This window comes from Acipenser ruthenus, chromosome 29, assembly GCF_902713425.1.
Source record: "Acipenser ruthenus chromosome 29, fAciRut3.2 maternal haplotype, whole genome shotgun sequence".
NCBI lineage: Eukaryota > Metazoa > Chordata > Actinopteri > Acipenseriformes > Acipenseridae > Acipenser > Acipenser ruthenus.
In genome coordinates, this window is record NC_081217.1 from 6,422,760 (window position 1) to 6,448,857 (window position 26,098).

Genomic DNA, 26,098 nt, shown 5'->3' on the forward strand with positions numbered 1-26,098 from the left:
AACAATCCCTGTTGACCTTTTAATCCTGAGAGAAGTTTGTGCAGAACTTAAGGCTTCATCCTGAACTAAACAAGCAATTAACTTTACTTTTTAATGCAGGCCGTTTCAAGGAAGCAGGCTTTTCCCTTATAATTTAAAGCAGGTGGATGAAGCAGATCGCTGCCAGTACAATGCCTGTCAGGTTAAGAGTAATACAAGGCCAATAATAGTGCTTTAAAGTAGAAGACTTGGAGCGGCTGAATAACATTAAAACTCTGTTCCAAGTGGCACCATCCCAAAGCTAAATTTGTCTCAGCCTGGGATTTATTTGGGCAGTCAATCCAAGTGTGATTAAGATCCTTACAGCAACACAACATTTAACCATCTGGAGCATAAATCAAAGAAACCACAGTTTTAGCATCTGACCACCAGAGGCCCTATATGCTTTGCCCAATGAGAAATGTTGAATTTGACTCAGCTCTAGTTAAAGACATGAATAAGATCATAGGATCATATTTTTGACCTTTTAGACCTCTATACAGTTCTGCAGTATTGAAGGGGTCAAACATAAATATATAATGGATTTAAATAAATGTATTCCAAAATATACGGTTGGTATCAAAGTATAACTTAAAATAGTGAAACAAAAAATGCAGTAGTTTATATTGGGATACAACCCAACGTCTGCGAACCCCAACCCTGCATTTAAAGTATAAAATGAAATGGAACCGATCCTGAGAAACCCCTCCGCTGGTTGTCTCTAGAATGTAACAGATCTTCAAAGTGTGTCTGTTTACACATAATAGCGTTTAAAGCAAATACACAGTGCTGCCCTAGGCTAAACTCTGAGAGAGAGCATGACATCAAATCATCGATCATCGAGAGTCATCGATGCTGCTGCCTTGCAAGTCCAGTATGGTTTGCTCTCTGAGAATAACAGCAATTAGAAGCATAACTCCTGGGAAAGTGTCTGTCTCATTGACTGGGTATGACTGGATTCCTGCGCCTCGGGGATTTCTGGGCTTCTTTGTGTTTTAAAAATACTTTTATGTCTGTGTTATTTTCCAGGCATTGGAGCATCTTCCACACACGTAACTGATTCAATCAGTATTGAGGAGTGAAAGAGTGGGTCTCGTTTTCAGTGTCCTGTGCAGTTTCATTCAAAGAGAAGGGCTGCTTGCTTAGCCTGCAAACTGGAAAGCCCAGTGGTGGACACTTTATAAAGAGAAGCAGAGGATGTTTAGGGTGTCCTTCTTTTCTTCTGCTCTGCCAGACTCCCAGCACACCTGGATACAGAATCCACTCTGACAAGCCCCCTGTCCCCTGGTTCAGGAGAAAACAATCCTAAAACATTTAAAATCTCCTACAACTCTATTTATTAAAGCTGAAAAATGTTCAATTACAATAAGTAGTATATGAGCAACAATGATATATATGTGTGTGTGTGTGTGTGTGTGTGTGTAGAGAGAGAGAGAGATTGTGTTTAAGGTAGTTACAGCTGTTAAAATTATTATTATTATTTGTTTATTTAGCAGACGCCTTTATCCAAGGCGACTTACAGAGACTAGGGTGTGTGAACTATGCATCAGCTGCAGAGTCACTTACAACTACGTCTCACCCGAAAGACAGAGCACAAGGAGGTTAAGTGACTTGCTCAGGGTCACACAATGAGTCAGTGGCTGAGGTGGGATTTGAACCGGGGACCTTCTGGTTATAAGCCCGTTTCTTTAACCACTGGACCACACAGCCTCCTATTCATAGTTTATTTATTTTATTTAGTTTCATTATTACTATAATATTAAGTCTGGTATTCATCAAATGGTTTTAAATTGTTGTTTAGGAACCAGACAGCAGCTTTGGGAAAGAAATCTCGAACTTTATGATTTGTTGTATAACTGTAATGTGGGTGAGGTCCTGTCTCCTTCCTCTGAACTCTTAAATATGTTTTGGAAAATGATCATTGTTGGAATCTTTGATGAGGGCAGACAGACTCTATCCATGTGGGATGTCTTCCTGTATAGTCACAGTGTAGACTTCTAGGTAAAGCAAGTCATTGTAAATGCATGATTGAAGCATAGTAAAGAAATGCCATGCAAAAACATGGTAGGAGCATACGGAAGCATGATCAAACATGATGAAAGCATGGGTTCATATGGATGTCCATGCTAATACATGGTAAAAAGAATGAGATGAAAGATCATTGACCAAACTTGTAATAATAATTCTAATAAACAAAAACAAGTACGACTAACCTCCCTCGATTGCCCTGCAAACCCAGTGCTACAGTCCTGGCCACTTGGTGTTTCAGTAGCCCAAACAGTGTCTCTCTCTGCGCTCCACTCCTCCTGTGGGATTGGTTACATGGTTAATGAATGGACCCCCCTCTCAGCCACAAACACATGCTCTGTGATGAAAGATACACTACAAGCATGACGGAGCTCTGAGTGGCTGCATTATAGTTCTGTAGTATGGTATTGTAAGCTTGTATGGTTTTGCAAGCACAGTAAAAAAAGAATGGCTATTCTGAGATGACTGGTCACTTTTTTTAAAAAAAGGCACATCCTGTTAATTCTGGACGTTGGCCAGCTTCAGTATGACTGTTATTTGCTCCCTCTTGCATGGATGAGATTTGATCTGTATTTTTAGGAGCAAGCCCAGGAAGGAAGGTAATGCAGCATCCACCCATACAAAGTCTCTCCTTTTACTTTTGGAGAGACCCCATGAATCAAATCATCATTTGCCAAAGGTAGCTTCTGCTTAAACAATGGAGTCCTGATAATCATGGACCACAAATCAAGGTCTACAATTTTCATATTTTTTTTTTTGGCGAAGTGTACAAAAGTTAATTTAAGCTCTCAAACGTGTGCTTTCATTATTTGTCCCTAGTTTAAAGATAGGTTACATTTTCCTTTCACAAAATAATCTGTGCAAAAAATTGTACTTTGGCATAAAGATAAAGCTGACCAATTCTGCCTACTCCAATTGTAAAGCCATGTGTGTTCACTCTAATTTTGCACTTTCTTAAATTCTATGCATTAATCCTATGCATTTACTGTGCTTTTGTATAGTTATCTGTGGTCTTTACTATACTCTTTGATTTATCATGCTTGCCTGTGCTTCATGCTTCAGCCTTATTACCACACTTTGCTACACTTTAACCATGCTGTACTGCCCCAATCTTACCCTCCTCGACCTTCCAGAAAGTTACAAAGGGGAGGTACTTTAGAACTTTTTTTTTTTAAGCAAAGTGGTTAATTCCGTCCACCCCACTCCCCGTCCAAAAATAAAAGCCCCTCTAATTATACAACACAATCAAAGAATGAATAATAAAACTCCCTGACCCTTTATGTTTGCTGAGTAAGATCTAAAACCCTACAGAAAACTCCTATTGTATGAGAAAAACAAAGAGGGAGGGAGCGAGTGGGGGTAACCGAAATTGATGCATCATCAGTTGATTAGGTTTCCCTGGTGAGTTTGAACGCTGAGAATTCCGAGTTCCCAAAGCTCTCTCTTTTCACTTGGACGCGGGAGGTGCAGCGGTGCCAGAGGTTCATTTGACTGAAGAGACCGTACGGCACTGCAGCTATGAACTAAACTACGGGCTGTACATTTATTTTCTTCGGGATTAGTATATTTTCTTTTATTTTTTTTTCCCAGGTGAAGATGGCGAAAAGAACAGTGGAATTAAATGGGACCGTGGCTTGTGCGGCTTGCTTTTTAGTGATTTTATCCACTTTGTCGGTAGTCTCTGGACAGACACTTCCCACAAACGGAGTGAATGGATTTAGTTTGCATCCACCTTACTTCAATTTAGCAGAAGGCACTAAAATCACTGCCACCGCAACCTGTGGGGAGGATGGAAACGGAAAAGCTATCCAGGATCTTTACTGCAAACTTGTTGGAGGGCCAGTATCGGGGGACCCGAGCCAGACTATCCAGGTGCATTTCGGAGTTTGTTGACTGTTGTTATTATATTAAAGAAAGCGCTTTAATAATATTTTGTTTATGTGGTCTGTTATGTACCAGATATAAACAAACACCATATTGTACTGCGCTAGATTTATTATTATTATTATTATTATTATTATTATTATTATTATTATTATTATTATTATTATTATTATTATTGTAAAGCTAGAGACAAAGTTACACCTGTTTATTTCAGACAACTGTTTTGCATTTAGAGATGCGCGATAACATAGTACAGATGTATTATACACATTGCAAAAAAAAAAAATCCAACACTCGTTCCTTTAGAATTATTGCAATTGCCAGAATCTCATTTATGCCTTGTAAATCTGTATGGGGAATTATAGAGCGCTTCCAATTATTATTATTATTATTTTTTTTGGCGATAATGTCTAGTTGATCAAATAGTATATTCTTTATATTTTGTGTCTAGTTGAAACTGATTTATCCAATGCTGGTTTATTTATCCATAGAAACACGTTTTCCTTTTTTAACATAAAAGCTTCAAAAGGGATTTCAGTCCGAAATAACCTGTCAAATTAACTCCGCAGCTCTCTGGGGAGGCATACCTTCCCAGTGGTCAAACAAAAGGAACTTTTGTTCATTTTTTTGTTTTTGTTTTTTACCATTGTGTTTTCCTCGGCTTCACATTACTGTACATTGTATAGCAACACAGGGAGGCAGCTTCACAGTATAGTGAAGTCTTTCTTGTGTTCTCGGGCAGTTTTATGTCGCCTTAAATGCTACGCTCATTATTAAATCTTTGACGAGTCCAGTTCAAAAAGCCCATCTGCATTCTTTTACCGCAATACAGTGCAGTGAAATGCTACTCTGTCCAAAACTATTTAAACTGAAGTTAAAACGATTTTTAGTTCATTAATGTAGCCTAACAAACAATGCATTCGTTATTTATGGACAGTCTGCTCCCTGTTTGATCTCAGATGGAAGTTCGATTCGTTTTTCATGTGATGTCACAGTTTCGAAGAATTCCTCATACCAATATACGCCCATTAACTAAACCAGTGCGCCCTAACAAAATATAATGTATGTATCTCAGATTAGGTTCACAATGAGAAGCCCAGCTTTTAAGGTGTGTTTTCAGTAAGTATTTACACAATTCTCCTTTCTACAAAGGGTTGTCCCTTGAAGAATGTCTAATTCTTTCAAAGTACAGATAAGAAAGGATCGTGTATAATGAGCGGGCGTGGTAGCGGGTCTTCTTTATATGTAGTTGTTTGAGGTGAATGGATCTCTACATCAAAGAGAGTGCATGTCGACAACTTCCAACACAGTTTATGCCATTCTTAAAACATGCCCCTATAAGTCTAGGATTAGATCTGATAATTACCATAAGCACAGACAGCAGGAAATAAAAATACTTCAGAGAATACATAGAACAGTAGCATACATGCAGTAACTCCATACCGTAACTTGTGTAATACACAGAAATAGCACAGACTTTTTGTACATATTTCATAAGGGGAACTTTTAAGGTTTATTTGAAACGACATGGCCCATCATTGTCACTCGCTGGTGGTAAAAATGCTTTTTAAATTCCATTGAAAAAGACACTGTCACCCAGACCAGAGCTTGTTTAACGTCATAAACCTCTGGTCCACGGGTTCACATCTGCTTTTTATTTTTTTTCATGACGCTGTGGCACTAATTTAGATTTGTTCAGCCATACAGTAAGGGACATTTCTCACAATCCTGCTAATCTGAGATTAATATGAAATTATATTCAGTAGTTAAAATGTCACAGCCTGACAAGGAGACCCTGAGAATAACAGATTTTAAAATGAAGGCCTGATTATAACATTGCATTCTAAACTCTGAAATGTTCTGCAGTGACTTGAGTTCTGGTTGTTACACTGGCTATGCCAAACTTGGGTTGTCTGTAAAAACTGTTTGGAATTTGTTAACTTAAATAATATCATTCCATCCTTAAATGTTTCTTTTATCATAGGATTGTAGTAAGCATAATAGAAACTGTTTTGCCTGCCACTTGGTAATCTAATTTTCAGGCCCATACAGGAATTTTTTGTTATTATAAACAGTGACATTAATCAAGTTAGAAAATTCCAAACAGTCCTTGTTGATACTCATAATGAAACTGCATTAAAACTCAATTTAACAGAAAAAATATTCCAAAGCTTTACTGTTAATTTACAAAGCGAGAAGCACAGGTATGTGTGCACCTATTTTTCACATCTGTTTACTCCAGGCTGTGATGTCCTTCAATAGACCTCCTGCACCGTGTTTCACTTGCTCTGTCACATTGTATAAAAGTGCAAAAATATTGTTGTTGATATATGTCAATTGCATATAGGAAATAAAATGTTTAGATGTCGAAACTATAAAGGTGATCTGTCTGATTTACTAGTTTGTGTGCTTTTACCTTATAAAGACTTACCTGTCTTTAAAGACTGTTAGGCTGAAAACCTACCATTTGCACTGTGCCTTGAATTTCAAGAGCTTTTGTTTGAACAGTGCGCTTTAAAGGGATTCTTGTAAAAGTTAAAGAAGTGAACCTGAGAATCTTCCTTTATTAGAGAACCTTTCACAAGCAGCCAGCCAACCAATGAAAGAAGGCAGGAGATACAAAAGGTCAGGATCCTGAGCTGAGCCGCTCCTCAGTTTAACACAAGCCATTAACAAATGCAATGAGGGGGGACAGAGAGGAAACATTCAGTTTGGGCAGTTTAAAATAGCAGTAGTAAATTCCAACATGTGTGAAGTTCTGAGCTCGAAAGGGATTATAGTCCCCCGTTAACCCTTTCTTTGGTAGCTTCTTACAGTTCAATCCAATAAAGGTCTGATCATAGTGGTCATTATACCTCCGGGTTTAAGCAAGGCTGAGGAAGATCCTGTTGAGAGGCTCACACCTGCACAGCCAGCTTGTTTGGATGTGGATGCAGGAGTGGATATTGTTCTACTTTCAAGTAATCAGCTAAGCAAAATAGACAAACATTTACAGTATGAGCTAAACAAGTAGACAAACATTTCAAAGTTGCTTCAGTTTTAGTAGTAAGTGCTCCTTAGATCTCTAGTTCAAATTTGATGAAACGCTGTGAATGTAGCACATACAGCATTAGTCTGCATCTTTGTGATGGAAGTATGCATGGGCATTTGGAACGAGAAGTCACCTTCACCTTCTTTTCTGATGATGCTGACCTCTCTAACATTACTAGTACCCTCCACTAATTTCTTTTCCCTCTGGTCTGTAGGGTCAGTACTGCGACACTTGCAGAGCTGGGGACAGTGATAGAGCCCACCCCATCACCAACGCTATCGACGGGACTGAGCGCTGGTGGCAGAGCCCGCCGCTCTCCCGGAGCCTGGAGTACAACAAGGTCAATGTCACCCTGGACCTGGGACAGGTGAGGCAATCCAGCTGACACTGAGCAAATTTGATTTTTTTGTAAGCTTGGGTGGTGGTGTCTTTTCTGCAGAGGGAAATACGACTCTCGCTGCATTGCGGTTTGATCCATTCCAGGTTTTACTATAGGTTTAATAAGACATACCTGAGCTTGTTACGTATACACAGTGGCTAATCAAGCTCATCGTAAAAGCTGGAATAGGTGAAACTGCTACTGTATGCAATAGGAGGCTTATTTTCATCCCTACTTTGTTGCACAGCAATTGTTAAAGAAATAAAGTGCTATTTTACCAGCTTGTGTTTCTTTAATTGCAGTGTTCTTACAGCAATAATGAACTGGCATCTGGTTGTAAAATGATTGACTTTTTCCTTTTAGTGTTTACTTAAAAGAAGTACCTGTCTTTTGGTAAGAGACTAGAGATGAAATAGTGCTTCCTGTTGTTAACAAATTCTCTCAGCTTTGTGTGGGACCTAACATTCACCCCATTAAAAAACATTTAAGTAAATAATTTGAGTTTGAATGAGCGCAGAGTGTAGGATGGATCCTAAATCTATTTTTTACTTTCAAGAGGAAATCGTATATCAGTTTGCATACAATGAAACTAACACTTCTTATGAAAGATATTTCATGGTAGATTTGCTTTCTCAGGCTCATTACGCTACCATTTCAGACTGTATTTTGTTAATCAGTACTTCTTCATTTGTAACCCCCCCTGACCCCCATCACTGTAATTAAAGAGCTGTGACTTGCAGCTATCGGTCAATAAACTGGCTTGTTAAAAAACAATATCTGGTAACCCTGGAGCACACAGCATGATCGGGCCCTGCAGCAACAGGACTCTGCAGAGATTCCTGCCTGGAAATGCAGCCTATACTGCAGGAGGGTAGTTCTGTTTCATTTTTAGGAAGAAATCTTTCTTCTCGAATTGGAATCCGGGTAGCTGCAGAGGAGGTGGTTGCTGCTTGCTTGACCTCTGAGCAGCATTGGAATGCTAGTCTGATCTCTATCTGTACCTGAAGGGATCTGCTAATTCTCCTTTGCCTTGCTTTTTTTTCTTTTTTGATATTTTTAAACAAACTAGCAAGTTTACAGTACAAAGATAAAACCAAACCTGCCCTTAAGCGTTTCTGCAATTGTGATATTGCCACACACATGATAAATAGCTGGCAAACACTGTACAATATTCTATGCATTCCACAGATGAACGCTTTTAAAACAAGAAGATGGTGACGTATACTGCTGTTACTTTTAGTCTTAAATGTGAAGGCTGTACTCGGCCCGCAGTTATAATAGCAACATTGTATGAATTCAGAAATGTGTCCTTTAAAACAAGCTGTCACTGGTGAGACTGCTTGGGGTGCAGTTGGAAGACGGGCTGAAAGATTCCCTGGAGGGAGCAGCTTATGGAAGGACTATCACAATACATTCTCTATGGTGGAACCAACATTAAAACACCAAAATATGACATACTGTAGGAATAAGCTACTTCAGTAGTATGAATACAGGTCTTAAAGCTGAAGAAACTGTGACAAAAACAATGGAGCTGTAAAGTTTACACATTCAAGATCTCTAAAGTTGTTTAATGCCATTTTATAAATATTTCTACAACTTTTGAAATCACAGCTCTCTCTCTCTCTCTCTCTCTCTCTCTCTCTCATATATATATATATATATATATATATATAATGTATTTTTTTTTTTTACTAACTTTTCAAACTGACAGAAGTTATTCTGAGTTATTTAGAGAATTCTGGGTGTTTCTGCATCCCATCCCCCCCCCCGAAAATTCCTGTCAAATAAATTCCGCTCTGCTCTGAGCATGTTTCAGATGGCAGAGAATGTAACCAGGCTCCCAGCAGTTGCTCTGTAAATCTGTAACACAGGCCTGTAATTTTAACTTAATGCTTGCAATCCAGGAGGGAAATATGACGTGGATTCAAGTTTTAGCAGTTTTTATAATTTTATTGAAGCTTCTATCATCCGCTGTGTTTGGAAATACCAGAGCACATGAGAAGCGGTCGTGTTTGACATATCATTCCTCTGGTAGCCTTGTAAATTAAGTATGAGCTCATTCAGAATCAATGGGCGAACGCACATTTAAACTTAATGAGCATTCTGAAGCAAGTGCTATGTTTGCTCTTGCTTTTCTGAAAGCAATAACATATTTGAACACTAATTATCAATAAACATCTCCAAATAAATACTACTTACTACTACTTTGTTTCTTACTAGTTGTATTACAATATTGTCTATTTTTTTCTGTTAAAAAACAATGGAGGGCTCATTTTAAAATAGTGCTACAATGTTTTATTGACTGCTTTTCAGAAGACTTCACAATGCCCTACAGGGCCCTCCCAGAACAACAACACTAACAGTTGATCGCCACGCCCAGTTGCTCAGCATTCACTTCCTGGTCCAGTTTCTGTCTTTTGTTTACCTTTGTATTGTGTGGTAAACTGCTTGAAGATAAAGATTGCCTCATACATTCCGCACACTGTATGCTATTTTTATCTTTCAAACAACCTGTATGAACTGTTACTGTGGCCACTGCTGTGGTGCTGTACATGACTTTTTAAAACTACCCCTTTGCTGTGGTTAGTCGCTTGTCTGTGCTTGCACTCTTAACCACAGGGCTGTAAGGAAGAGGTTAACACTGTTTGCACACCAATGGATCCTGTTTATGTGGGAATAGACCACTGATTTTCATTCAGTATGTGAGACACAGTAAGCTACATTAAGAAAGGTGTTGTACTCACGCCACACTGGGCCTCTGTCAGTGTTATGGCAAGGGATTCTTCAGTATTGTTGTATGCGTGCAATGGGGCTGAATCAAATTAGTCCCGCGGGACACTTGAAAAAGATTAAAAGATATTAGGCCATGACGATTCTCTCTCTCTCTCTCTCTCTCTCTCTCTCTCTCTCTCTCTCTCTCTCTCTCTCTCTCTCTCTCTCTCTCTCTCTCTCTCTCTCTCTCTCTCTCTCTCTCTCTCTCTCTCTCTCTCTCTCTCTCTCTGGATTTCCTTCATGCTTCAATGTTTATTTTTAGGTTCTACTACACAAAGATGTTGGAAAATTGGAATCTTTTTAGGGCATTTATTAGTTCTTTGCTTACTGTTGAAATACATTGTCTCATTCCACAGATTATAAGCGTCGTGTTTAAATACAGTAAGGGTTAAACCCTAGGATTTCCTTATGTGTTGTCGGTGATTGAAGCATAAAAATTATTTTAAAGAAAATGAAAGAGACATTGTCATGTCATGTTTTAACAAAGTAATGTCCAAATAAACTTATGTAATCACACATCAATCCTGATACCAATGAAAAATAAATATATATTATAATCAGTCCAGCCAGGACAGGTGGATGTGATAGTATGTTATAGGCTCTGGTGCAATAGTGAACGTTACTTGGTTGACGTCATTAAAAGGTTTTATTTGGCGAGTGCATTTTAGGTTGGCCGGTAAAGATTCCCTGATTAATTCCATTTATCCGAGTCGCCCTTTTCCCTGGAGCCAAACTTTGTGAGTATCTAAAAGAATGCAAACCCTTCAGGTTCTAAAAATGGATTTCCAAAGAGAATCTGATGTTAGTGGGGTAACCTCTGCCTGCCCGAGTTCTGCTGAGTGATGTGGAGTTCCACTCCAAATACCTTTTGAACATTTCCATTGACTTCAGGCAGGTTATATGTCTGCTGCTTTTGTCATGGTACCGTATCGGTGGATATACTGAACATAATGTCTGCTGTAATGTATAGGTCAAATCCAGCACCCTGAAGGCAGAGACCCGGATTTTCTTATCCTACTGAATAATCTCTTGCATGGGAGACCTCAACTGAACATTTGTTTGAAGCTCGAGCGAGTGCTCTGAGCCAGACGGAATGAGAGAGTAGCAAGTATTAGCTAGCAACGCCAAATAAGTAGTCATAACATGGCTCCTTTCCATACTGTCCCCTGGAGAATTGCCATAAGATGAAGCAATGTGTATTTCCAAATTGAGGTAGATTGTGGAGTGCATACGTGCTGCAATGCAAGCATTGCTCTGTGATAGAGAACAGGTTGTGTTGTTTGTCCATTTAATTAACCCCGTCCACTGCAGCTGTTTTTCGACACCCAGAGCTAAACTGCAACAATAAAATATATTGACCCTGCAAAGCCTCCTACATCTACCTGACCAACTTTTTTTGAGTATTGAGATGAATCCATAATTATGTTTTTAAAGAGACTTGGAACACTCTCCCTTAAGTATCTGCCTCATTGTCTTCCTTTTAACCCAATGAAGATTTTGTCATTCATTTCTAAATCATACCAGAGTCAACCAGACCAGTAGCTCATCGTATCACTATAGCATCAGTGGTAGTGTGTGCAGTTGTTGTTCAGTGTTCCAGAATCAGGTCCTCCATTCAACAAGTGGATCGTTTACAGAAGTAATAACATCTCCAAGCTTGGTTCTAGTGGGGATATGCACTTCCCTTTTCTCAGTTGTATTTCTTAATGGACAAGACTTCCTGAACTGTGATTGAACCTCTCCTTACTGTACTTTCATTTGAGCTGCGTACAACATTAAAGCAGCCACCCTTGTTCTGCGTTTCATTGCTGTTTCCTCTTGTTCCGTTAACGCACACATTTCTGATTGCGATCTGTACACCCTGCCAGTTCTCACGGTTTGCCATTGCAGTGCATGTGTATGGACTGGGAACTCTGTGTGGATTGTTGATGGCATCGCTATTTGAAAAGCCTGCTATTTAGTGTGACGGGGGGGGGAGAGATGTTAACCGATACATGACCCTGACCTCTAAAGCACCCGCATACAGTAAAACAACATGCATAAAAAAGCAGAAATGTATTTAGTTCAAAACAGTCTAACATACTCAATGTACACATGGTGACACACACCTACAGATAGTATGGGCTTTGTTCTGCCTTTCAAGAAGCATCGCTGGGGTATCATGGTGTTGGTATGTGGAGCGGCCCTGCAAAGGAGGGGCCTACAAAGCTCTCACTGTACAGGGCCTGTGATACCTCGCTGTCAGGACAGGAACTGTAGCCGTCTTGTCAGAGCTCCTCTCTCTCTCCCAACCCCTCGCTCTTTCATCATGCTTACTGAGCAGGAAAATGAGCTTGGCTGCACTCCGCAGCCCCAGCCTTAATAGGAGAGGTTTGAGACTAAAGCAAGAGAAAAAATGAACCACAAGGCTGGAGGATTAAGGTGCAGAGTTGATGGCATGACAGTCACAGATAGGATGTACTGTAGGATATACTGTCATTCTTTCAACACTGTAGACTTGTATGCAGGTCTAGAAAAGATAGCTCCACTCAAAACAGCAGTAAACTGATCTGTGTATGCCTATGCCCACTTTGATTTATTTTCCAGTTACGAAGACACTCTCATTATATAATTAGTTATCCTGTGGCACTCTGTTTTTCTATATAAGATCACTTGGCGTTGAAGGATTTAATCAGACGTTCACTGGGAAAAGTGACATTCTGTTTGAAATGTTTGTTGTAATAAGATAAGCGCATTAATGATATCTTATTCCCTTGTTCTGCTTACTCATTTTACCAGTACAGGTGCCAGATTCCACCGCTTAAACCCAGTCTTGTTGGCTGAAGGTATATTATTAGTCACACTGGCATTCACCTGTGTGTCAGGATCGCACCTGTTGTATATTATCAGTCAGACATCGGTGTTCACCTGTGTGTCAGGATCAAACCTGTTGTATTGGCTTGTGGCCATGCTTTTTTTAAACAGTTATTAAAATCAATATATGAATCATCAGCCTCGAGACATGATTTTTTTTTTTTTGTGATTTAGTACCACTTACAGCACCTTGCACCTATCCCGGGTTAAGGGATATAATATAATTGTTAAATGTGGGTGCGCTTCTTGTATGAAGTGGGTAATATGAATAGTACCTGTTGGTGCTAAATACTTTACACTGCCCTTGTGAATGTGGGGCTGTAGCTCTCAGACTTTAGTGATAGTCAGGCTGCCATAATTCACATGCATTTTAATAACTGAATAACTGAGAAAACTTAGGTAACATGCAATCTTCATAGTGATTCAGCAATTTCCAGTATTTTAACCCTCAGAAAGTAAGTGCTCAGAAGGACCTGACCTTTTCATTCTGGTGAGATGTTGCAGTCTGGTTGGATTTTACAGTGTTGAACTGAGGAGGTAATTCCCAAGATAAGCATGTCGTGCTCTTAAAGCACCACCTGTTTGCTCTTTAAACAAGACAAAAAAAACAAGACAAAAAAGTTGTTAAACCAAGAGCTAATGTTTCCTTAATTGGCCCTTGTGTAGTATTTACCCAGGGCAGTGTGCTGAGAATTCAGATTGACCCTTTTGTTTCCACTGTGACTGCAAATCAAAGACCTCCAAAGTGTTCTGTGTATCCGTGGGACCCTCTGTTGTTTAAAGGGTCAGGGTCCAAGGACTTAAATAATAAATATTTAGTAACTTCAATACTCAAGATAAGGAGGGCATACTTCAACCCACAATTCTTTAAAATGTGTTGTAACCTTTGAAGTGTGTTCAAACCAGCCTCACTAGCCCATGCAGGAGCTGCTAGCTGTAGCTCACAAAATATTGGGACACCAAACACAAAATATGGAATTTCTTATTAGATATTAGCAACAAGCAAGTGTCTTTTCATTTAATGATGAATGGTGTAGCAATCGCTTTATAACTGCATTTGAAACCCATTAATTGACTAATTTTCATCCATAATATTCTAATATAAGTAACAATTATTATACATTTTCAAAAGGATATTACGCTATCGGTTGGTTATAGTAACTCAACTTTGAATTATTATCAGCACTTCTACTTGCTGCATCTCATAGACTATTGATTGAGAAACTATGGAATTTCACATTTCTAAATGTAAATTGCAAAACAATTACCCCTCTCTGTTCAATAACCAGGCCCCCAGAATGACTGTGCAAGATTCTACATCTTTCAGGCACAGTGCTCTGGCTTACTGTGTCCCCCCATCCACATTGATTGCTGGGTCGTTTTAGAGTTTATTTTACTCCAGTGCAAACGTTGATTTATGGATAGGGTCGTCTAAACCTTGGGACAGGCATCCCTGAACCGCTGAAGGAAACTCTCAGACTGTTTAAACTTTGCTTCGGGAGATGGTTGGATAAAAGGAAGGCACACATTTGATTAGAGAATGCTTGTACTTTAGGTGTTTTTATTTACCTTAGTTCAGAAGAAAATACCATTTAAAAAAAGAAAAGAACAAAAAAAAAAACATTTGCCAGAGTCTTTTACTGTCCATACGTGGCATTCTGCTTGTGAAGACGCCTCCCACCATTTTTGGCTTCTGGGTATTGCCTAATTGCCTGTCAAGAGCAAGTTACAACACTGAGAGGCCATCAATCTGCCATGCTAAAGTCCATCACAATTTAGTATGTGATTTTATAGGAATGTGGGAGGTCTCCCATAAATTATATGGAAATCTACCTCTGATTGATATTACCCAGTGTCAATGTACATTGTCTAAGCTTTAGTCTGCTATCCCCATACCAGAGTTCAGTGTGTACTGTTCTTGACATGTAGAAAGTAAAAAGGCCTCTTATTGTTTTTGTCTTTTGCCCTGGATGTTTTGAATTCCCTAAGCTTTAGGTGCTGGGTGGTCCTTGTTACGACGGGCGTATGTTTAATGGCGTATAGGTTTGAAGTATTGTACTTAGCCTCTTTGTTTTTTCCTTGGTGTAGTAGATGAGGGTTAGTATTAAGGAAGGTGGATGTTGAAACTGTTCTCTTTCCCTCTTTGCAAAATCTTCAGATGCTTCAGACTTCAGACTGTTCCTCCCTTGCAGACAAACGGGCTTTCTGACTTGCCATCTTTTATTATGATCTTGTTGTGTGGGCCTGGATCCTGTTAATGTCTGAACCACAGACATGCCTTTTCAGTTTTTAATTGACTTGAGCCTGTAATGGTGGTGTTTACTCTTCTCTTTAGTATTTTGAAGCACCTTCAAGAATGACACTGTACCAAAGTCTTTTTAGAATGTATACGCTTGTCCATTCTTAGCAGGCCTGTATATTGTTGTTAGTCTGAACCCTGAACCTTAGTCTGATTTTAATATGAGTGGATTGTCTGATTTACCTTTCCAGGCTATATAGCTTCTTACCATCTGTCTTTTACTACCCTTATGGTTTTCTGGTAATGACAGAATCAAAAGTCTTTTACTACCCTTATGGTTTTCTGGTGACGACAGAATCAAAAGGGCAATGGCTACAAAGACAAAGCTTCGGTCGTTTAGTAGTGCTCCAGCCCCAGCTTGTGTTTTGTAATGGAGAGTGTTCTAAGATTTATATACTTCATAAGAAAACAAGTAGCCTGCAGTATGTCAAGAACACAGGACTTGCACAGAGCGAATCATCATTTATGTTGTCACAACAGTTTTTTTGTAAGGTAAACTTGGTGAGAACCAAAAACAACTGCTTTTCAGCAGGCCATAAAGCCTGGGGGAGGGGGTGGGGGTGGAACTCTGACATGAACAATGAGTTTAACCCTCAACTCCCTGCTCGTATTGCCCAAAGAGGGAATCTGCTGAAGAGAAGCCTGCTGGGAAACTGTATATCGGTTGGATATTTCATATTTTGATGTTGTGTTAGAAACTGCAAAAATGTTTCAGCTTTCTGTTAAATATCAGGGACAGAGAAGCTCTAAACACAAAAATAAAATGCACACTTGACTACTTTTGTTTTATAAACAAAGGCATTTTTTTAATACTGTTAATACAAAATATGTGAATGAAAAAGGAAAGCAGCCAAGTTCTTTGGTAGGGTACAGTCATGCCAGTACTTGTGAGTTTTAGCATGCCTGGGTTGGTTTTCAGTATGAATCCTGTAGCTGATTTAAGCTATCCTGAGTCAGTTTGACATTTGTGAGGGTTTTTAACATGCTCCCCTGGGAGGCAGGCTGTTATTTAAGGAAGACTCAGAAACTGAACCCTCCACCTGTTCATTTAACCTTCCCCCTACACCCTTATCACAGGTTTCCTTACAAGCCCATCACTCAGAATTGGCTGCCGTGATGATATCTGGCCTGCGCCTTTTATGAGACAGCTCTAGAAGTAACCTTTACCTTTGTGTTTCTCCTCACAAAGTTTAGATCCTGTTTGTCTTCTTTGCAGTAACAGTAACAATGAAAAGGGTGAGCAAGATATTATGAAAACATGAACTATAGACACTCACTTTCACTGGTACTGTGGGGGGAAAGGTTAAGTGGTTAAAAATTTACACACAAAAATACCACCTTGGTGTCAGCCAATGTGGAGCCAAAAAAACATAATAAAAAAGCATTAACCTTTCCTTAAAATAATGACCATAGAGGTCTGGAGAGCTTTTTAGTAAATATCATTACCTTTCCCTTCCCAAACTCCCTCATGTTTCTGCTTGTACAGTAGCTGCAGGATTGGGTCTGGTACAGTCCAGACCCAAATGCTTAAGATGTGCTGTACCTCAGAGCCATTCCTTTCCAATTGAAAATCAAGTTCTACAAACTGTTCGAAAAGGTGAAAAGAGCCATTGAATACCCACCCTGAATCCATTTTAAGCAAGTGATGTACAGCAGGCCTGGTGAATTTGGATTTTTCTCAGAACCCTGCACTCCTAGTGACTTGCTTATATGCCACACAACTCGAGAGTGGTGAAACTGAAACTACTACCAACTGAAAAGAATAACCAACTGGCAATTGCCCATTGCTCTAGAGATTTAAGATTTATTGTGTGTTACAGTGTTTTTGAGGTGAGGTTAAAATGGCTTGTTAGTCTGCATTAGACTCTGAATGTGTCAACGGCTGTCCGCGGCTTCCTCCAAAGGGAAATGTGGTGCCCAGGCTCAAATTCAATATTTTTTGTTCTCACTTGCTAAAATAACTGTGGATTCTGAAAATGCGGCGGTACAGATTTCTGATCTACAAGGTAAGTAAAAGCCAGTGCCAACCAAGAAGCCACAACATGGCCTGCTTGCCTGTGCAAGGGACTTTGCTTGACAGTAACCCTGAAAGCACTGCTTGGACGCAGGTGTTTCTGACAGAGAAACTGGTGAAGTAGCTGGCACAGGAACCGGCCTTGTTCTGGCTGTGTTGAGCTATGGTTTTATGTTCTGTAATAAATGTGCTATTCATTGCTTCAGTTTTATTATTGCCATAAACTGGAAGACAAGCTTCATAGCTCACGTACAGTGCTAGGCATTACATTTTTATTTATCTGTGAAATCTCGTTCTACAGTATTCATGTGTTTTTCTTTTTGTGTTGGAGTCTGCTATCTAATTTTACTATTAAGATTAAGAACAGTGCGGTATGTTCCGTTTACAATTTTAGCATAACAATACAAATTGCTTTAGAAAACGAAAAAGCATTTATCACTGACTTTTTTTTGTCATCTTGTTCTTTTTAAGGCACTAAAAAAAGTAGCCTCGGTGTTTCTATGACTGTGCAGTACCCCTTGAGTGACAAACATGTGCAATTGTTATTTAGACAGGCTGGACTTCTAGTCCAGAGCCTCATTTAAGCTGCAGAAATGTTGTTGCCAAAAGTAGCTAACTGGTAAAAAGGAGAGAACCTCAGTACACTTGTCAAAGACAGTTAAGATGAATGGTACTTTATCTTGCAGTTCATGGCTAGTTACAAGGGCATTTCTTGGGTCAAATGTTTGTGTAATTTCTTTGTTCCTTCAATGTTGTTTGGCCAGACCATTAAATTTAAGTTGATTTCTCTTTGGCACCAAGAACATACAGTAGGTATTTATATGTATACTTTGGCAGGGAGCTCATAGCCTTGGATGATCCCAGCATTTGTTTTACAGTACTTGCAAAGCCTCTGCAAACAGGGCTTGAGGGACCAATTAAGTCAAGGAAGCTGCTGGAAGTAACAATTGTCTTATTTTCCAGGGGGCGAGTTATCTCTTCTACCCTGGACTTGGTCCAGACGTGTGGTACTGTAGCTTTCTGATGGACTCCAATTAGCCATGGCGGGGATCTCAGTCACGGGCCATTTTTCTTTAAGAGTTTTGTTTGAATTATTTTGGAATACACATATTTGTGGGCCACACTTTTATCTGGTCTAACCAGCATGCACTAAATAATTGTATGTCTGCATGACAAGATTAAAGTTTCAGCCGAGTGCACATTGTCTGGTGGTATTACAGTGGTTTTAAATTATATATATATATATATATATATATATATATATATATATATATATATATATATATATATATATATATAATATATATAACATTGCTCAATATGTTTAATCTTTCATATCATTTGCTGTGATCAGAAGTAAATTGCCACAGTTCAGGCTTGGTTTTAAAAAGTCAGAGGTTTTTGAAGTGAATATCTCCTGAAGCCAGGAATTGCTGATCTGCCTTTCCTCTGATCTCCAAAACTGAGCACTTGAAAAGCAGCAGATCATTAGTCTGAAAAGTGGGCGAGGGGGGAGGGGGGGGGGAGGAGAAGGAGAAGGAGAAGACGAAGATGATGCTGTGTTGTATATTAACAGAAGGTTTTTGTTTGACCATACCTACACAATCCTTATTTCAAGATTTTTAATGAGTACATCTAATTGAACAAATCTAACTCAATGATGATCTAGGGGGTTGGGGGGTTGGGAATAGTTGCTAATCCCTTTAAAGAGAAGTCTGGAAATTGGTGTTCTTCAGATCTTAGACCTCAGGAAAGTATTCATCAGGAATTTTGTAATCCTCTTTTAAAGTGTCTGCTTGCAGTGGATCAGTACTATTGGTGGAGCCTGTAATTGCAGGCTGAGAGTGAGGAGCAGGTCTCTGGGACACCTGTCTCTGGTTCGGAAGCATTTTTTAGCTTCCACTACCTGAGGCACCTTATAATGATGGCAGCAAATCGATATGAATTACAGGGGAATACTCAAGCTGCTATTTCTTCTGGAGTTTCTTGTCGTTTTGGGCAAGCAGCACTGCTGCTTAATAGCTGTAATTTTACCTACTGGTCTCGTCACAAACATTATGTAGGTATATTAAATGAACGTTAGTATTACAGGAAAATGTTAGGTTTACACAGTAATAATTTCTTTCTGCTGGCCTTATATGACTACTCAACTTTTATTACCTATTTCTGGATGAATAACTCCTGTTGACAGGGCTGTATCGGCGTGCAAGACCATTTCTCATCCCAGTGTTTGCACAGGGGTGTTGCTTGCTGTTTCAAGACCGCCTGTGAAATGTTATCAAATAGGATTCTGCAAACCAGACCCACTCCTGAGATCCGGGAAGGGTGATTTGGAGACATCACAGACCGCACAAGTCAGGTTTGGGAAAGGAAGCCGATTCCCCAGGACCGCATTGTACTTGGATGTCTAGGAATTTCTCTAGCCAAGGAAGCTTCAAGCTATCAGACAGATATTTTTATACAGTAGAACCCCAAAGTTCCAAACTCATTGGCAATGGAGAATGTTGAGAAGACTGAAATGTCTAACTCTGAGCCTCTTATTTTCAATGATTTAATAAATGCGTACAATATTAATCAAGTTCTGCATCTTTAACATGAAGAGTGATAATTGGAAAGAAAAGCCAGAGAGTTGTGTTAAACTGTTGAAACCTCAGCCTTTGCTCTTAGACATCTTTTGACTCTATTTAAGGTTTCAAGTAATGTGCTCAGGATTACTGTGGAGTTTATACTGTAACTTTTAGGTTCTACTGTATGTATTTCTGTGACTTTTTTAGTTTTTTTTGAATAACGCATTCATTTTTCATGCCTCCTGAATTTGTCCTGCCAAATTGGAAACATGCCCTATTGAAAAACAGACATGACTGCTAAAAGAATTCCTAGGAAATAACACAATGCACTGTGTGATGCAGATCGTCTGAAACGTGATAACAAGGCTGGGTGCTCCGTGTGAACTGAAAGGTATGGGCGAATATATGTATAAAGACCAGTGCTTTTAATAATATACATATATTTAGTTTGACACACCACTTGCTGATTTATTTTGTGGTTTCCGGGACGCCATTGTTCTGCACTTGTCTTTTAATCTGCTCTAGTGGATGGGAGCCTCTGTTCTGAAATAAAAAGAAGGAACCTGCAGGCACATGTTGAAAGCATGATTGTAAATAGGGTTTAGCATTTCTGCCATCGCCTTGTGTTGTCAACCTTGAACCCACCCCCACACTGCCTCCAGGCATTCATTATTGCGCAAGAGCCAATGCAAGCTAAAGCAACATATATGGGTAATGTTTGCATTTATGTTCAAGTAAATCAATACTGTGTATGGTGGAGGATTTGTTTGTGGGGAAGCTTTACTCATCATAGTCCCGTTTACCTCTTGTGGTATTTCAATTTGCCTAAGAGATGTTTCTAAGTAAGCAAGCAGACAGATAAGACCCAGCACTTGCCTAGCACGGTACTTGACTTGTGTATGGAAAAGTTTTTTTTTTTTTTACGAGAGAAGCATTTCAGTTACTGGCCACATCAGTAAATAACTTGAGGAATTCTGTTGGAATGGGAAGGTCTGTGTTATCCAAGTTGCCCATCATGTTCACATCCTGTAGGACTCGCACAGTTCTCCCTCTTTTTTATTTGTCTGATTCATAATACATTAAAGATGATGAGGTCATGGGAGTGGCAGCACGTACCATGCACAACCTCATGCTGTGCTCCTGGGTTACTAATTAAATAAGCTTTCTGATATAATCCAGCCTAGGGCTTGCTTCCTGATGCTTCCCCATGCGGATGAACCAGAGACCCTCTAGGTTCGCTTCACAGCAAGCTGCTTTCAATTAAGATGCACTGCTGGTGAATTCCTGAGTACAGTGGGGCGGAGGAGTGAGCGACCGGGTGTATTGACGGGCACAGCTGCGGTAGCTCTACCCGACAGCCTCCTCAGTTCTCATAAGCACTTAATTATTCACCCAGACAGGACCCTGGGTCAGTCTGCCAATGTGATCACCAGAAAAAATGCGAGTGAGGATGCCCTTGGAAATCTTTAAGACAGTGAATGAGGTTACCAAGATGCCTTTTGGATTAAGCAGCCTGGGGGAGGCAAAGAGAGCATTATGATTTACTCTATGGACTATCTGATAGTGACCTTTAATGTAGGATTTTTTGCATGGAAAACACATACACATGGGATTTCATCATACAGTGGTACAGGGTGTGACTGTACTTCATACACCAATACAAACACCTTGCTTTGTCTGGTACACTGTACAGCCGTTGGAAGCCGCCACAAGCACAAACCCCTATAAATTAAAATACTGGCTGTACTTGCCACCAAGCCACATACTGAGTAATAAAACAACCAAGAAGCACACATTAGGGAGGACGTGCTGAATAACCACATTCTTGCAGAGTGCTAAAGTAGAGTACCATGGCTTTGGTTGATTATGTATAAGGACTTGTTAGTAATATGATTCTAGATGTTATCAGCAATCCCTTTTAAGTTATTTAAAGGATTAATGGTTAAGGAATGGTAAACCTCTGCAGAAGTAAAACTTCACTTTATTACGAACGGATTACGGAATACAATGTACACTTCCTCCCGTAAACCACAGTGTTGAAATGTGACCTTACAGTAGGAGTGTTATCCCATGACAATGTAATGTCTTTACACGGATATTGTAGTAAAATCTAACTGGTACGTGCATTGTGATACACACTTGCCATTATTAGTCTGATATAGATTTTTGCTCAACGTCAAGAACTTAACATTCTTTACTAAATGGTTTTACGAAGTTTTCATGATGAATCTTGTTATTGTTCTATGCATGTACAGAATCTCCCTTATTGATACCAAGTAGACTTATGAGGGACTGCTAGTTAGTTTAGAGAAAAGTACTGTACCACCTGCCGACTCAAAATTGGCTGTGCCCATGACTAGCCTTTCAGTAACCAATCTATTCATACTGTAGTCTTCAATGAGCGCGCATGGGGCTGTCTTGTGGGTTGAACTCTACCTTCACTACCTGTGCTAGATGAAACGCACACTCTGAGCTGCAAGGTATTGTACAAGTTCAGCTTCTTCAGTCAAGCAAGAGCATGAACAGTATTAATAGGAAAGAGTAGTTTATTCTGTGACAGTTGCTGGTAGGTACTTGTCATGAGCATGCATACACTTTGGAGATGGCTGGGGGGTTGTCTTTTATTGACCAGCTTTGCAGGGTAGCTGTTAAGGGTTGGCTATTGATGGGGCTCTGGATATGAGCAGCCAGCAAGCGGGGGGCAGGGGTGAGGGGGGCTTGCACTAATTAGAACTCACTGTGCTTTTTAATCATCTCCACGTGACAAGCAGACTGGAAGATTCGGCAAACTTTCAAAGCATTATGGTGGTGTAAAGGTTTATACAGGCTTCCTTTATAACATGGTAGACCAGTAAGCTAATCTAATACACTGCTGGTGTGTGTGTGTGTGTGTGTGTGTGTGTGTGTGTGTGTATCTCCATGAAACTACTCAATTAGGTGACCTAGAATGGTCCTTCTGTTTGAGATCTCAGGATTACAAAACTGATTCTTCAGATAGGACTTGCATTCATAATATACTGTAAGTATATTAGCCTGCTGTCGCTGTATGCAGTCAATTTAAATTTAAAAGAAAATGTGCTGATTTAAATCGAGGTAGTCATAAGACATACAATAAGAAGAACTTCCATTCCTACAAAACTGGACAGACTTGATCTAAAAGTAACTGATACCCCAAAAGATTTTTGTTTAAATGCAGAAGGAATGCATCAGTTCACTGGCAGGGTTTTCTCCCAGTGGCTCTGCCAAGAAGCAGATGAACGCAGCTTTGTGGGGACTGAACCGTAAGGAAGAACAACTGACTGACTAGGGCAGTGTTTCTCTAGGCCGCTAATAAGGAATTAGCCTCGCTGGATATTTGGAGCAGCTACAGTACAGTTAATGGGCACCAACGAGCCTCTGAAACCTCACATGCTGTGTGTTTTTGGTGTTGGCATCCGTCAGATCTGATGATTGGGTTTCATGATCTTTAGAGGCATACTGTACGCTTCAACTCTTTAGCAGTAGCATTTCTCTTCTTTGGTAATTCTCCTTTTGTAATTATTGTGAATCATCGATAGAAGTGGTTTCCTGGTGGTGTGTTTTGTTTGGGGTTTTTTTTGCAGCACATCTTGGGTTGAGACAAAATGTAAAAAGGTGGAAACTGATCGACAACAAGGAAGAGATTTCATTCTTTTATCAGTGAATCATGTATCCCAGAACACCAGCCACTACTGTAAGGGCCTCTGCTAACCTTTCTGCTTGTTTTTCCCTACAGCTCTTCCACGTTGCCTATGTGCTCATCAAGTTTGCCAATTCACCGAGGCCAGATCTCTGGGTACTTGAAAGATCCATCAACTTTGGAGACACCTACCAGCCCTGGCAGTACTTTGCCTGTGAGTATGAGTCCTGATTATCTATGGCTCCTTCTGAGATTGTAAACACTTTTGTTCAACTAGCACAGACATATTAGAGTGGAGTGATTTTAAGAACTTTGGATTAGAATTTGGATTCTTACTCGAGATCCCTACAAATCTACCACATTATATTATTATAAAAGAGAAATCCTATAGATGTGCCTTGTGAGACAAAAGCTTGCCATTTACTTGCTCCGAGTTGGATATCCCTGCAATATACTGCAAAAAATATATTTTTTGGATAATTGGATTCTACTGTTACAGCTTAGAAAGCCAAAAAATAAAAATGTTCTGCTCACCAAGTGATATCTGTTTGAAACTATGTCCACTGAAATGCAAAAACTGGTATAGTCCAGGGCACAAATGTTGCAGAGTAGCAGAATGTAAGATTATCATGTAACCCATCAGCACTATGCTGGCATCCCTCTCTGATGAAGTCCTTCGGACCTCCAGTATCCTTGTTATTTGAACCGCAGCCCTGTGGGAGCTTGAGGGGGCTGTTGTGTTTGACAAGTGCTTCTATGGAATGTTGTCCCTGTACATTTCCTGAGAGTAAGCAGCTAAATTCCTCTGCTGTTCTCTGACGGGAGAGAGAAAAAGAGAGCAGAGCCCTGCTGATTCTGCATTTGGCTGTTGGCTGTATTTTCCGCAAGCACACTGCGCCTTTTGTTGTTCAAACCGCTTTCAGGGAGATTTTCGACACGGCAGGTGGGAATAAAGCCCCCGGATCATAGAACCAGAGAAAAATGCTGATAATTAACTGAAGTCTGGAAGCGCCTCCATAGAATCAGAAAAATTATAAAGATTATATATATATATATATATATATATATATATATATATATATATATATATATATATATATATATATAATGAATAATTATTAGTTTTTTAGCGCCACTGGAATGCATGTTTGTTCTAAGGAAAAGCAAGCTGAACTCCATGTGTTGCTCAGACATAAGTTAATTAGATGGATTATTGTGAACGGAGGGAATAGACTAAAAGGAGCCCCAACACATATTATTTACAGCTCATGTTGCTAGTGGTAGCAGTGCCTGGGCAGCAACTGGAATCTGTCTTGCTTTATCCCCATTGGAAAAAACTCTTCGAAGTTGAATAAAATTGAGGGGGACACACATTTGGTCATGAGCTCATCCAATGTGAGAAAGTTGACTCCGGTCAGCACTTGGATGGAGGGACTTGGGTTTGGTTGCTCAGTTGGAGACCCTTGAGCCAGAGGTCAATCTATACCTTAGAACAGGTGTTTCCAATCCTGGTCCTGGAGGGCCAGAGTCCCTCCTGATTTTTGTTCCAATTGTACCCTAAATTACTTAATTGTACCAGTTAAGTACTTTAGAAGCTTAATTGGTCCAATTAAGTAATTTAGGGTACAGTTGGAACAAAAACCAGGAGGGACACCGGCCCTCTAGGACCAGAGTTGGAGACCCCTGCCTTTAGAATAACGTTATTAAACCTGGTGTCTTGGATAAATTCTAATAAAATAACAATTTACAATACCCTGTAACATGTTGGCTGTCCATGGCTCTCTCCCTGCTTATATATCAAATAAAAGCAATCAGTATAACATGCACTCTGTTCATCCTAGGATCTGTCTTAAAGAAGAATCTTAGATGTACCAGTACTGTGAACTGTGCAGCAGTTGATCTACAGGAATGTTCTGGGTGTTGTTTTGGATTGTTGTTGGTGTCTATCAAGGTGTGCGTTACCTGCTTTTCATTTCTATGCATAAAATAGCTGCCGTGTTTGAAAAGGTGGTGTTTCGGAGGGCGTTGTGTGTTTCTGATGTCAGTTGAGCAAACCTCACCGTTTGTTCCTTGATCCCTGTGGGTTGAGCACATCAAAGGGCCAGTAACGTGATCTGGTGTTGGCTGCTAATCTGCTGTCACCCTCTGACTGTGTGTGTGAGTGTCTGTCAGGTTGTAGGGGTGGAAAATGAGGATTCTCTCAATTGGTTCTGCTTTGCAGAGTAAAGGGTCTATTGTGTGGGCTCACCACTTGTGAAAGAAACTTGTGCTGCTGTTTTTGTTTTCACTCGCATCTCAAAGAACATCCGGAACAAGGTGTGACAGTGAAGCATCCCTTGTTTGGTAATATTATCCACAAACTCTAGCATGGAGTTGGTAGGTGCAGATACTAGTTTCATAACAGTTTGAGAGCCAATGGTGTTTTTTGTAATAAGCGTGCCATATGCAACTCCATGGACCTTTTGCTGGTAGACTACTATGTATGGGTATAATAACATGTGTTTTTATCAGCTCAGGCAGTCCTTCTGAAAAACCCCTTCATTGGCTCGAGAGAGTCTCTGTCCAGATACAGAGTGCGTGTATCTGGACAGCACA

General features: G+C 39.8%; 1 protein-coding gene across 2 annotated transcripts in view; it reads left to right on the forward strand.

The window, feature by feature from the left end:
* The first annotated feature begins 3,396 nt into the window (after positions 1–3,396).
* LOC117430696 (laminin subunit alpha-5-like) overlaps positions 3,397–26,098 on the forward strand; it is a 63,719-nt gene continuing 41,017 nt past the window's right edge. Inside the window, exons 1-3 of one of the 2 annotated variants that reach the window (XM_059004395.1) lie at positions 3,397–3,918; positions 7,176–7,328; positions 23,600–23,717. In XM_059004395.1, the coding sequence (XP_058860378.1) occupies positions 3,643–3,918; positions 7,176–7,328; positions 23,600–23,717 (547 nt within the window). In that variant the 5' untranslated portion in view covers positions 3,397–3,642. The remainder of the gene's footprint in view (positions 3,919–7,175; positions 7,329–23,599; positions 23,718–26,098) is intronic. The other variant, XM_059004394.1, reaches the window with a different exon arrangement.